Here is a 14,356-nt window from a genome sequence, read left to right on the forward strand (position 1 = left end):
GGGTAATCTGAAATTTAGCCCCTGGCACTTGCAGTTAGAAGAATCAGGTATAGCAGGTGACAGGAGCAACCAGCCCCAAATCTGACACCCTGGAGAGCTGCTGTCAATCAGAGTCGGCAGGCAATAGACTGAGTTTAGACTGACCAGTTTTAAGGCTGCTTCCTGAGGTGTCCCTGAAACATTATCAGGTGGCAGAAATGAATTGAGTTGAATGCAAAGTGCACTGAGCTAGTTGCAGGAGTCTTTGAACTGTGTTTGGGTGAAGGCTGGGCTTCCTTGACAGTAAGATGTGGAAATTCCTGCACTGCAGGGGGTTGGACTAGATGATCCTTTGATTCCCTTCCAATTCTATAATTCTGTGATTCTATGGTTTTCTGCAATGTGAAGAAAGCATCTCTGAAAGACAGCCTGCCCTCTGTTACCAAACCACCCTTGCAATTAATCAACTATTCACTTCATTTAAAAGACACACACACACACACACACAGAGAGAGAGAGAGAGAGAGAGAGAGAGAGAGAGAGAGAGAGAGAGAGAGAGAGAGAGAGACTCTGATGATGCTTTAAAGCACATCCACCTAGCTCAATATTGCTTACTCAGGCTGGCAGCAACCCTCAAAGTTCTCAGACATATCTTCTATCTTATTAATTGATTTCAATTTGTGTACTGCTTGATTGTACTGCTCTACAACCAAGCTACAGCCACTCACCCCCAGACCCCCCAAAAAGACCCAGGGAGGAAATAATTGTAGCATTATCACCCTCATTCCACCAGTGCAAAGATTTTCAGCTGGCTGGGTGGACTGATTCTCCCCTCTCCTCTCCTCACATGATGTTCTGAGGTTTCCCCCAACCTCCTGAACCAGGATGAAGAGAGAGGGAGACAAGTCTCATTATGCTAATGGAAGGCCTTGTATGTTCACAGTTCTCCAGTGTTTAAGCAGCTAGCTTGTTTTTAATTCTTGTTTTGATGCTGTTTACATTGTTAGCCCCTTTGGGGCTCTTAGAGTGTGTGGGGGGGGGAGGTGCTTTGAAGTAAATCCATTCCTGCTGGGGCCCATAGTTAACTCGGATGCTGCATTTTCTCCTAGACAAAGGACATTTGATGATGGCACAGATGGTCTCAGCTGCCTTTTGCCTCCTCCTCCTGTTTCTCCCGCTGAAATCCTGCCTCCCTTCGGGGTGGCCCAGGCCAGCCGTGTCCCATCTGCTCCCTGTAAGTAGCCTGAGCTGGGAGCAGTGGCTTAGCCGCTCAGAATGGGAGGACAACCCTCCAAGACCCCCGGCTGGTTCAGAAGAGGGACTCTTCCAAGACCAAAGATCTCCCAGGTCCTGCAAACCACCAGAGGCCAGATCGGGGTCCCAGCAGCAGCAGAGAGCTGAGCGGTCTGCTGCCTCCAGCAAAAGACGCGATGGCCGCCCAAACTCCCTAGACTTGACCTTTCACCTCCTCCGGGAGTTCCTGGAGATGTCCCGGGAAGAGAGACTGGCTCAGAAAGCTCGGAGTAACAAAATATTGCTGCATAATATTGGCAAGTGAACAGGGATTGAATGGAGGGACTGGGCATAACTGTAAAGCTTAACATTTATTCTTTCAATTGTGCAGTTGGGGTTTTTTTTGGGGGGGGGAGATGATGTGATATCCCTTAATCTTGGGTCTGCTCTGTCAATTTCTCCTACACTTGTGTGTGTGTGTGTGTGTATGTATGTGTGTGGGGGGGGTCCTTCTGCCCAGCAACAAAAGAAGACAATGTGTTTTACTACAACTCCCAGAAAGTTTCTAATTAATATTGTTCCTATACTTTCTATAGTGCTGTCAATGCACACCAACCCTCTTTGACAGAGGGGCATAAGTGAGAAAAGGGCAGTTTCTGTGCAAAAGGTGTTCCAAATTTGAGATGGTAGAAGAAGTGGGGGGTATGAGTTGGGCAAGGCTAACAGGCTATGGCTCACTGGAAGGACAGATTGTGAAGCTGAGGCTCCAATTCTTTGACCACCTCATGAGAAGAGAAGACTCCCTGGAAAAGACCCTGATGTTGGGAAAGATGGAGGGCACAAGGAGAAGGGGACGACAGAGGACGAGATGGTTGGACAGTGTTCTCAAAGCTACCAACATGAGTTTGACCAAACTGCGGGAGGCAGTGGAATACAGGAGTGCCTGGCGTGCTCTGGTCTATGGGGTCATGAAGAGTCGGACACGACTAAATGACTAAACAACAACAACAACAACAACAACAACAACAACAACAACAACAACAACAGGCTATGATCATGAGTGAAAATGCTCTCCTAGAACGTCATGAAGAGTTTTTTCTAGCGTTGCATTCGCAGGTACAGCACACAATTTGAAGTGCTTGTTCCAAAGGCAGGAAACCTGCAGAGGTTCATACAGAAATTTTTAAGAACTGAAAAGCCGCAGTGGTTCTGCAAGCAGATCTTTGAGCAAGATTCAGGGGGAATCTAGTCTTCTACTCTTTCCTGATAAGGAAGGAGGTCATTTTTTTTTATTTCAGATACAGTGGGGGTGGGGTGGGGAGAATCTTTCCTGTGCTGGAACTCAGCTAGAAGCAGAGGTCCTTAAACTGTCCATCATCAAGCCTGTGATTAAATCCTGCCAAAAATGTACAGCTTATTGAGTGTTTGGGGGGGGGAGGGTGCTATAAGCATGTCTTGTATCTTTTCTACAGCTTTGGGATCATGAGGATGTGATCATGGCAAAACATGTGTATGTGTGTGTGTGCGTCTGTTCAGAGTGCCGAAGACATTGTGGCTTCTCTTGCTGATACCCAGCAGTTCATACCTCCTGATCTAAGTGTGACCTGGCTGATTTAGTCATGTACAGATGTTATTATCTCTCAGTCTCCAATGGATTACTAAAGCAACCACCCAACCGGAGGGTGTACACTGAAGTGTCCGGAATAAACTTTATTTTTTAATAAGGCTGCTTCCTTCTTAAGCTGGGGTCAAACACAGGCGGGGCCTTCAACCTCTGCAAATCACAGGTTCTAAACAAATTCAAAGAGTGGGGATGCACTTTGCATCATCTTGAATTTAATACTCCTCTCTGGAAAGCACCAAAGTGGAAGAGAATAAGGTGAGAATGTGGTTGGGGGGGGGGGTAACAGTGAAAGGAGAGGAAATAGGAATGCTGAGGAGTGCCAAGGGGGTGCTGTCCTTTTGAGTATGTGGTCTGGCTCACTTGCTTGAGCTCTGCACTGGTGCGTCTCCCTCCTTGATGATCTTGCACAACGGAGTGGGTTAGGTCAACTGATGTGCTGAGCAATAGATTCTCCTGAAGGGTGCAGTTGGACCTGATGGTTAAGAAAAGACCAGGAGATCAAACACCAGGAGAACATGCGTCAGGATGCAAGGGAGCATATTGTGATGATATATGGAAAACTTCAAGGTGGAGAGAGGATCGGGCAGTGGATTTTAAGCATCTGTGCTCAGGCTTAGACCCTAATCTGGATTCTGGCCAGTCCAAAATGGATCCATCTGCAATAGCTTCATTCACTATCCAGAGCAGGGGTGGGGAACATTTTTCGAGGGCCATATTCCCTTATGGAGAACCTTCCAGGGCCCGCATGCTAGTGCAGGGAAGGGCCAGAGGTGAAAACAGGCATAGCAAGAGATATGCCTCATACCTCAAGCAGGAAGCTACCGTTCATTCCAGCCATGCAAAAGCCAGATGTTTCTACATCCCCATGCATCTCTCCACCTCCCACCCCAACAAACAAATGTCATTATCATAGGCAAAATCTCTCGAGGAGAAGGCAGAGCAAGGCCATGACTGGGATGAAGCATGACCCAGGAAGAGCCTCGGGGGCCAAAGAAGCCCTGGAGGGCCACATTTGGTCCCCAAAGCTAAGGTTTCCACAGCCCTGCTCCAAATTCCTTCTCTCCTTCCATTGACACAACCATCAATTCACAATCCTCCAGATATTACACACTTTCTGCAGAGACGGCAGCGGCGAGGTCTCAGAATGCCAGGCACAAAGAGGTCCCCTGATACTGCCCTGAAGGCTCACTGCAACATTCAGAGACACTGAATCATGGATGTTGTGATCTTATGGTGGGAAGACTTCAGGCTTTGGGCACTGACGTTGCTTTCACTCAAACCCAGAGATGCATCAATCAAAGCCAAGTATTGATGGCAGAAACTGCAGAAGAGGAGCCCGAGACGGTGTAGTGGTCAGGGTGCTGGACTAGGACCTGGGAGACCAGTGTTCAAAACCCCACTCAGCCATGAGCCTTGCTGAGTGACCTTGGCCAGTTAGTGCCTCTCAGCCTAACCTACGGTACCTCACAGGGCTGTTGTTGGGATTTTTTTTGGGGGGGGGAGAACCATGCATACCACCTTGAGCTCATTGGAGGAAAAGGTGGAATATAAATGATGCAATAAATAATTTGTTCCTAGAACCAGAAATGAACTGCTCTCAAAGTCCTTTCCCCCACCACTGGCTTCTTCATTTCAGAAGGATTTTTTTTGGGGGGGTGAGGCATTTTACAGTGGTACCTCTACTTACGAATGACTCGACTTACTAATGTTTCTACTTACGAATGGAGCTCCGTCCGCCATCTTGGATGCTGTTTAGATAGGATTTTTTCTACTTACGAATTTTTAGAGAGGGTTGCTTCGACTTACGAATTTTTTCTCCCAATGCATTCCTATGGGATTCGACTTACAATTTTTTTCGACTTACAAATGTGCGTTTGGAACGCATTAAATTCGTAAGTAGAGGTACCACTGTATTGTTGCCACTGTTAAACAATTGGACATCAGAAACCCTTGTGGATCAACTTCAAATCACTCAAACGTTCAGCTAGCAGATCCCAGTTGACCTTCTGCCCACCCCTGACTTAAGGCTTCAGCCATGCTTGTTCAGGTATGTTTCCCTTTCTCTGTTATGTTTGTGTAGCTGGAGGAGAGTCCAATCTGATGACCCCCCCCTTCCAAGCTCCCTTCCTGTATTTTAGCGACTGCAGAGCAGAAAGCATGGAAACTGCCAGCGTGGACTGAGATGTCCTCCGGTTCCGTCCTCACCTATGCACTAACTCTCCTTAATCGTGTAGCCAAAGGGTCGTCGGGTTGAAGAAGCTGCTGAGGAGAGGTTCAGTAATCTCCTCACTTCTCCATCTCTCAGCGGTGGGACTGGATGCAGGAGCCTGGGGAAAGGAGGGGGATTCAGGGAGTGAAAAGCAGCCTCAACGGTCAAGGATAGACGAAGAGAGTTTTGGAGTGTGCGCTTCTAAAAACATAGAGGCAACCAATGCATGCAGAGTACAAAGAAACCTATTATTATTATTATTATTATTATTATTATTATTATTATTATTATTATATTTATTTACACATACATACATACCCCATCCATCTGGCTGGGTTTCCCCAGCCACTCTGGGAGACTCCTAACAGAATATTAAAGGTAAAGGGACCCCTGACCATTAGGTCCAGTTGTGACCGACTCTGGGGTTGCGCACTCATCTCGCATTATTGGCCGAGGGAGCAGGCGTACAGCTTCCAGGTCATGTGGCCAGCATGACAAAGCCACTTCTGGTGAACCAGAGCAGCACATGGAAACACCGTTTACCTTTCCGCTGTAGCGGTTCCTATTTATCTACTTGCATTTTTGACGTGCTTTCGAACTGCTAGAATATTATAAACACAATAAAACATCAAACATTAAAAACTTCCCTAAACAGGGCTGCCTTCAGGTGTCTTCTAAAAGTTTGTTTGTTTGCTTGCTTGCTTGCTTGTTTGCTTGCTTGCTTGCTTGCTTGCTTGTTTATACATACCCCACCCATCTGGGTGGGTTTCCCCAGCCACTCTGGGAGGCACTTCTAATAGAATATTATAAACACAATAAAACATTAAAAACTTCCCTAAACGGGGCTGCCTTCAGATTTCTTCTAAAAGTCAGATAGTTGCTTATTTCCTTGACATCTGAAGGGAGGGCGTTCCACAAGGCGGGCGCCACCACCGAGAAGGCCCTCTGCCTGGTTCCCTGTAACCTCACATCTCACAGTGAGCTTGGACCTCAGTGTCCAGGCTGAACAATGGGGGTGGAGACGCTCCTTCAGGTATACTGGGCCGAGGCCGTTTAGGGCTTTAAAGGTCAGAAAGAGGAGCCTGGCTGCTGGATCAGGCCAAAGGCCCATCTAGTCTAGCACCCAGTTCGCACAGCAGCCAAGCAGATGCCTATAGGAAGCCCACAAACAGGACCTGAAGGTAACAGCACTCTTCCCCCTCTTGGATACGTGTCAAACGACACCTGGCACCATCCTCTGGGCCCATCAACCCAGGTGCAAACACCTCCAGAAACTGAGGCTCTCCCTTTTAGCCCCAGCTCCTACCTCAGTGAAAGCTCTGGCAGATGAAACGTGTGGCTCATACTTGAGGTATTGTTAAGAGAGGAAGGATGGAACAAGAGAAGCTAAGAATAGACTCGCCAAGAGTCCGTTGCAAGGCCAGGCAGCCCAGGCAGCTCTTTGAAGCAAGCGAAGGGAGGGAAGAGTTTAATCATCGCTGGAGAGGCATCAAGGTTTAACTCTGAATGGGCTCTGGAGGAGCAGAAGGGCCCCTGCCCCGCATGCAATTGTGGGCACCGTTCTAGGACACCTGCTCCCTGTTGCTAAAATAAAACAGCCAAATAAATGCCCAGTTGCAATCATCCCTGCTGGAGGAAGAGAGAAGAGAGAGCTATTCTCAGAAGCAAGGCCACTTTGCACTCGCTTTGTGGCAGCCAAGCCGTGGCTTGATCATTTAACCCAGTGGTTTTCAAACAGTGTACCGTGGCACCTTGGGGTGCCTTGAATGGTGGTCAGGGGTGCTGTGGGCAACACTGGCCTCTGTCTCTCTTCCCTCCCTCCTTGGATGCCCTCTTGTGTCTCTGCCTCCTCCCAAAGGCTTGTACAGCTGTTGGTTGCAGCAGCCCTGGCTACAAGCTCCCCAGGTGAATAATGCGTCTGGGGCTGGCCAGGGGGGTGCTTCCCAGGCCCCTGTGGGGCAGTATGAGGAGGCACCTCTCTGTGGGGCAGTGGGGGGCAGCTCAGAGACCAGGGGCAGCAGCTGCAGCTGTTCAAAGGACTCCCGAGGAGAGGAGGCTGAGGGAAAACTCCACAAGGGGGGTATTTGAAAAAGGGGAGAGGCTGCAAGCTCTGCAGGCAAGGGGTGGCATAACTGGGCTCCTGAGCCCCACAGGGTTACCGCAGAGAGAATGTAGTTGGTCAAGGGAGCCGTGGACTCAAAAAGGTTGATTTAACCCTTCCCACGTCCACAGCTGCATCTGCACTGTGCTGGCTGCTAAAGCAGGAATTAACAATCTTGCAATGGAATGGAGCCTAAAGGGCCTTGGGTGGCACAAAATTGCCCCTTGAGAAGGGGTGAGGTCAAAAGCCACAGCAAGATTCTCCAAAGGCCTGATCACGGATAGGCTGAAGATTAAACTCAGGAAACAGTTGTGCATCTTTGTTTATTTCTTTTTTTATACTCTGTAATGCAACAGCTGCCATGTTCCTAATAACTGTGTATTCCCATCTGAGAAAAGACTGAAGCATCTTGGTGCTTTTTTAACTTTAAAACAGGCACGCCCAACAGGTAGATCATGATCTACCAGTAGATCACTGGACGTCTGTGGTAGATCACTGGTAGATCAGTGGCTCCCCCCAAAGAAGCTCAACAACTTTGGCTCCCCTAAAAAAAAGCTCAACATTTTTGCCCTGCACCCCAAAGAAATGGGGCTTTCCTCCCCCCTAAAAAAGCCCTACAACTTTGACCTGAACCCCCCCCCCCAACGGGGTAGATCACCGCCAGTTTTTAACTCTGTGAGTAGATCACAGTCTCTTGGGAGTTGGCCACCCCTGCTTTAAAAGAAAGACTGGGTGAGGGGAGATGAGGAGAGGCATGTGGAAGAGGCTTAGGTCTGGTACGTATATAGAAAGAGGAAAGCTCTTCCCTCTCTCTCTCTCTCTCTCTCTCTCTCTCTCTCTCTCTCTCTCTCTCTCTCTCTCTCTCATTCTCGTAACACTAGAACCTGGGGACATCCAATGAGGATGAATGGTAGAAGGTCCACAGTTGAAGAGGAGCCAACCGTTCTGAGCCTGGCTACATGTTACACTCCTCCCACCAAAGGAAAGCCTTGCCAGTTGAGAATGCTTACAGCTTCCCCCAAAAAAGGGGCAGAGAAAGTTGAGTGACATGACAACCAACACAAATAAGACTAGCTTCATGATGCCACTGACCTGGCTGGTGGCAGATGCCATCCCGTTCAGAAGATGGGCATGACCAGCTTCGCCTTCCCTACCACTGCCCAGGCCTCTGCTCTCCTCGGTCTCTGCTGAGCTGTCCGTGGTGCTGAAGGCTTCACTAGCGTCTCCCTCCACTTTGGGCTGCTCCATGTCTTGGGTGAGAACATTACTCTGTAAATTGCATTCTGGCAAGGTCGCTGGGGGACTGGAGCCGGTCAGATGGAGCTCCCCATCCAGCTGACTCTGAAAGAAAGAAAAAATCAGGAGAAGATGAAAGGCTACAATGAAACCTAAGTTTCTGCCCAACTCTTGAGCTCAAAAACTTTGCAACACCTTTAAAATCAATGACACAGCTCATTAAACAAGTTTGATTTTTACTCATTAGCCATCTTATTTTAAAAACTCAAATGGAAAAAATGAATTATTGTGATAATTGCCTGTATATGCCATCATTTGCCTCTTTTATTTCCTTTCAAATGAGTAAGACGGTCCTGTTGCTTCCTGGTCAATGTTCTAAGGGCCACGTGGCAGTGGTGGAAGGGGCCAGAGGCAAAGTGGGTGGAGCAAAAAAGTTTATTTTTGTTTATCTGGTTTCTATGCACACTCACACATCCACATACCCCTATCCTCCATCTAGGCAAAAATACTCAGAATGTGAAGCAGAGTCATTGAGGGGTGAGGCCTGGGAGGAGGAACTTCCTGACAGTAAGAGCTGTTCGGCAGTGGAATTTGCTGCCAAGGAGTGTGGCGGAGTCTCCTTCTTTGGAGGTCTTTAAGCAGAGGCTTGACAGGCATATGTCAAGAATGCTTTGATGGTGTTTCCTGCTTGGCAGGGGTTTGGACTGGATGGCCCTTGTGGTCTCTTCCAACTCTATGATCCTATGATTATCCCTACCTTGAGATGTCAGGACAAAATGCCGTGGAAAACTAGCTAGCCTTTCTACCACGCCTAACCCTTTATGAGAAAAGCAGAAATGCTGCAGGTCAAGTGCACAGCCCAAGGAGACAGAGGAGCCTGAACCTCCCATGTCCCCCTTCTTGCCTCCTGAGAGCAGCCCCACGTCACACTCAAGGAACCTAGATCTGGATCTCACCTGCTGGCCACCCCATAAATCGTCCTCTTTGCCAGCCAGGACTTCTGTCCCAGCCTGCGGTGTAGCTTTCACCCCACTGCTCAGCGTCTCATTTGTCATTGGGGCTCTTCCTTGAGCCTGCTCTTCCTTCTCAGGGTCCTCTCGTCCCTCGCCAGCTGCTGCCCCGTACTCTGCCAAAGCATCTTCAGCCTCGGCAGAGGCTCCATCTTCCTCTGCCATTGGCTCAGATTCTTCTTCAACTAGAAAGGGGGGGATTTTAAAAAGACAGCATGAAGGCGAAGGTGCTGGTGGCACACAGCTGTTGCACAGAAGTTTCGTCTAAGGTAGCCTACTCCTGCCCCGATGCTCTACACCCCAAACACTCTTGGACTGCAACTGCCATAGTCACTGGCCATTGGCCATGGTGGCAGGAGCTGCTCTTCAACATCCTCTGGAGGTCATGAAATTAGCCACCGCAATCTGAAGACTGCTTACGACGTGTTGTGCGGACTTAGATATCTGGATCCACATGCTCCATCGAAATCCCAGAGTGGACTTTGGACTCCAGAATAGGAATTCTTGATCCATTCCTACTTCTGGTTCCATGTACTTGGGTTTCATTGTGTATTGAGAATTCATATTCACCTTGGAACTCCCTGCCTATTGATGCAGGGCTTCACTGAACAGTCAAACCTCGATTCCCAAACGGCTTAGTTGCCAAACAAATCGGCTCCCGGATGCCACAAACCCGGAAGTAAGTGTTCCGGTTTGCGAATGTCTTTCAGAAGCCGAACATCCGACGCGGCTTCCGCTTGAGTGCAGGAAGTTCCTGCAGCCAATCGGAAGCCGTGCCTTGGTTTTTGAATGGTTTTGGGAGTCAAACAGACTCCTGGAATGGATTATGTTCAAGAACCAAGGTACCACTGTACTCTTTTCTGCACCTGCTAAAAACACTTTTTTTTTTAACCCAGATATGTAGAATGTTTGCATGTGTTTTAATCTGTTTTTAGCTTATCGGTCTTAATTATTTTGGAATGTTTTAAACAGCTTTTTTAAAACCTTGTTTGCTGATGAGCTTATTGTTTTATTCTTTTTTTGTAAACCTCTTTTATTATTATTATTTTGGTATAATGAAGTGGTGTATAAATTTTATGAACTAAGTAAAAATAAATGCACAGGGTTATTTTTATGAAGAGTGAGCTAATAATAAAGAAAATCAATCAATCAAATCCTGGTTTCAAATCCTTCAATAACTTGAATGGGGGCACCTAGGGGTGCTTCCCACCCCACCTTTGATAAAATCCAGCTGGTAGAGAAGTCGTTCTTCCGCATTGAAATCGACCATGTAGTGATCCATGTTGTCATAGCCTGACTCCAGCTTCTCAGGTTTGCAGCTCTGGGACATTTCAGAAATCCTGCAGGAAGGAAAGCAATCACAGGTCCCTGGTGAAGAGCTTCCATCTTTTGAAACCCCAAAACTTGAGAAGGGGAGGAAGGAAAGAGGGTAGGTATGCAGAGGCAATAAGACAAGGAATGATACTTACTTCTGGATGAGAACTTTGGCGTTCTGATGTAGGGAGAGAAAAGACACGAATGGAAAGAATCGTGATTTGTTGAGAGCGGATGACAAAGCAAGAGGAGAGCCACCCCTCATTTCTACGTCCATGAGTCAACTCTGTGCGAGAAAACACTTGACTGCAATAGCTAGTAATACCTGGCAAAATCTCAGAAGGTGGCCAGTGAGCACATGAATGTATAGAGGTGCCTGGCTTGCTGAAGCAGACCTCTGGGTTCATCAAGATCAGCACACCAGTGGTTCTCAGACTTTTCCCCCTGGGCCACACTTTCAGGATTTTGCTATTTGCTATTGCTGCAAAAGGTAAAGGGTAAAGGTAAAGGGACCCAGGTCGTGCTGTGGTTAAACCACTGAGCCTAGGGCTTGCTGATCAGAAGGTTGGCGGTTCGAATCCCTGTGACGGGGTGAGCTCCCGTTGCTTGGTCCCAGCTCCTGCCAACCTAGCAGTTCGAAAGCACGTCAAAATGCAAGTAGATGAATAGGTGGGAAGGTAAACGGTGTTTCCGTGTGCTGCTCTGGTTTGCCAGAAGCGGCTTTGTCATGCTGGCCACATGACCTGGAAGCTATACGCTGGCTCCCTTGGCCAATAATGCGAGATGAGCGCGCTACCCCAGAGTCGGTCACAACTGGACCTAATGGTCAGGGGTCCCTTTACCTTTACCTTTACCTATTGCTGCACCAAAATTCTTATTGATAAGAAATACATTGGAAAGCAAAAAGAAACAACTCCTATCCATCCTTGATTTATATAACACAGAACACAACTACTTTATAAGATGACCATGGGACCACATTATAAAGGAGAAAAGGCTGCAGCAGCATAAGAACGTGCATCCTTCCCAAAATATAATTATAAACGAGCCTCTTACATATGTAACTTAAGTACGTGTACAAACTCAATGAGGGGCGTGCGCTTGCTTTTGTCGCATAATCTCGTTTATATTAGGCCTAATCTGAGACAAACTTTCATCTCCTCATCAATACAAAGAAGCCTTTCTCGTTTCTGATCTTTCGTATTTGCCAGAGTTGAAAATCCCCTTTGACAGCAATATGTCAGGGAGAACTGCAGGAAAAGAGCCAGTGCTCTTGAAAAGAGAGGCACGGATCCTGTTTCTGGTTGTTCAGTCAAAGCTCATGTTACGTCCTCTGCGGGTTACGTCTTTTCAGGTTACGGACGCGCTGAACCCGGAAGTCCCGGAATGGGTTACTTCCGGGTTCGGCACACGTGCATGCGCAGAAGCACTAAATCACACTTTGTGCATGCGCAGGAGCGCTGAATTGTGTCAGGTGCGTGTGCAGACGTGGCACTTCAGGATGCGGCCTTTTCATGTTGCGAACGGGCCTCCGGAACGGATCCTGTTCGCAACCAGAGGTACCACTGTATATCCAAACAAAATGATCCCTGCATGTGTGCATGGGGCCCACATAAAGCGTTCCATTCTGTTCTGCCCTTTCCATGGCATTTGGGGGTCACTTCTGGGTTCAGTGTGCGTGCGCGATCGCGCATTAATCAGACGCATCTTAATTGGCCGTTGCCTGTATACACTACACTGAAATGTTTCAATGTTTATGTGATTGTCCTTGAATCTTCCTGCTACACTCGTCAACCTCTCCTGCACTCTGGGTCAGCAGCAGCAATCTGGGTTTGCAGGCACAGAACTTTCCCCAGAGACTCCAGGGTCTGGATCAGGGGCCAGATTTAGCTTTGATGAGGCCCTAAGCTACTGAAGGTAATGGGGCCCTTTATATGTCCAGCTGCCCTTTGTCAACAACAAATGGTCGCTGTTTTTTGTGTCGAATGTACGCTGCGTGGTAATTTATGGACCTAATAGGTATCTCAAGCCATTTGCACGTGTTGCCATGCAACCAGTACATGCAGAATGTAGGCACCCTATATAGAGAAATGAGCAAACCAGGGATATTTTAGGGAGCAGGCTAGCAGGTGGGGCCCATTAATTACACCATAGGAGCCTACACCCCCTTCATGGATCAATGCCTTGTCGTGGCGAAGGGGCTTGAATAACTCGGAGAAGCTATGAGCTATGCCATGCAGGGCCACCCAAGATGGACAGGTCATAGTGGAGAGTTTTGACTAAACGTGATCCACCTGGAGAAGGAACTGGCAAGCCACTCCAGTATCCCTGCCAAGAAAACTCCATGGACAAAGACAACAGGCATATAAAAGTTATGACGCTGGAAGATGAGCCCCTCAGGTCGGAAGGCGTCCAACATGCTACTGAGGAAGAGCGGAGGACAAGTACAAGTAGATTCAGAGCTGATGAAGCGGCTGGGCCAAAGCCGAAAGGACGCTCAGTTGCGGATATGCCTGGAAGCGAAAGGAAAGTCCGATGCTGTAAAGAAAAATATTGCATAGGAACCTGGAATGTAAGAACCATGGATGGAGGTAAGCTGGATGTGGTCAAAAATGAGATGACAAGAATAAATATCGACATCCTGGGCATCAGTGAACTAAAATGGAAGGGAATGGGCGAATTCAGTTCGGGTGACTATCATATCTACTACTGTGGGCAAGAATCCTGTAGCAGAAATGGAGTGGCCCTCATAGTCAACAAAAGAGTGGCAAAAGCTGTAATGGGATGCAATCTCAAAAATGACAGAATGATCTCGATACGAATCCAAGGCAGACCTTTTAACATCACAGTAATCCAAGTTTATGCACCAACTACCGGTGCTGAAGAAAGTGAAATTGACCAATTCTATGAAGACCTACAACACCTTCTAGAAATAACACCAAAGAAGGATGTTCTTCTCATTACAGGGGATTGGAATGCTAAAGTAGGGAATCAAGAGATAAAAGGAATAACTGGCAAGTTTGGCCTTGGAGTTCAAAATGAAGCAGGGCAAAGGCTAATAGAGTTCTGTCAAGAGAACAAGCTGGTCATCACAAACACTCTCTTCCAACAACACAAGAGATGACTCTACACATGGATATCACCAAATGGGCAGCATCGAAATCAGATTGATTATATTCTCTGCAGCCAAAGATGGAGAAGCTCTATACAGTCAGCAAAAACAAGACCTGGAGCTGACTGTAACTCAGATCATCAGCTTCTTATAGCAAAATTCCAGCTTAAACTGAAGAAAGTAGGAAAAACCACTGGGCCAGTAAGATACAATCTGAATCAAATCCCTTATGAATACACAGTGGAAGTGAGGAACAGGTTTAAGGATTTAGATTTGGTGGACAGAGTGCCTGAAGAACTATGGATGGAGGCTTGTAACATTATACAGGAGGCAGCAACGAAAACCATCCCAAGGAAAAGGAAATGCAAGAAAGCAAAATGGCTGTCCAACGAGGCCTTACAAATAGCGGAGGAGAGGAGGCAAGCAAAATGCAAGGGAGATAGGGAAAGATACAGGAAACTGAATGCAGATTTCCAAAAAGCAGCAAGGAGAGACAAGAGGGTCTTCTTAAATGAGCAATGCAAAGAAATAGAGGAAA

The 14,356-nt window shown here is 47.5% G+C and overlaps 2 protein-coding genes across 2 annotated transcripts in view; one reads left to right on the forward strand and one right to left on the reverse strand.

Annotated features, from left to right (window-relative positions):
* The first annotated feature begins 1,102 nt into the window (after positions 1–1,102).
* LOC118089389 (corticoliberin-like) lies at positions 1,103–1,567 on the forward strand. The gene has a single exon (XM_035123995.1). It carries the CDS (start codon positions 1,103–1,105, stop codon positions 1,535–1,537), a length of 435 nt encoding a protein of 144 aa, XP_034979886.1. The 3' UTR covers positions 1,538–1,567.
* Positions 1,568–2,897: 1,330 nt separating this feature from the next.
* The window catches only part of LOC118088418 (tripartite motif-containing protein 54-like), a 32,462-nt gene continuing 21,003 nt past the window's right edge, over positions 2,898–14,356 (reverse strand). The window contains exons 6-11 of the mRNA XM_060277357.1: positions 10,862–10,884; positions 10,608–10,732; positions 9,339–9,577; positions 8,239–8,487; positions 5,042–5,163; positions 2,898–3,308 (exon numbers count right to left, since the gene is read on the reverse strand). Of these exons, the coding sequence (XP_060133340.1) occupies positions 5,059–5,163; positions 8,239–8,487; positions 9,339–9,577; positions 10,608–10,732; positions 10,862–10,884 (741 nt within the window). The 3' untranslated portion in view covers positions 2,898–3,308; positions 5,042–5,058. The remainder of the gene's footprint in view (positions 3,309–5,041; positions 5,164–8,238; positions 8,488–9,338; positions 9,578–10,607; positions 10,733–10,861; positions 10,885–14,356) is intronic.

Source organism: Zootoca vivipara, chromosome 7 (assembly GCF_963506605.1).
Source record: "Zootoca vivipara chromosome 7, rZooViv1.1, whole genome shotgun sequence".
NCBI classification, from domain to species: domain Eukaryota; kingdom Metazoa; phylum Chordata; class Lepidosauria; order Squamata; family Lacertidae; genus Zootoca; species Zootoca vivipara.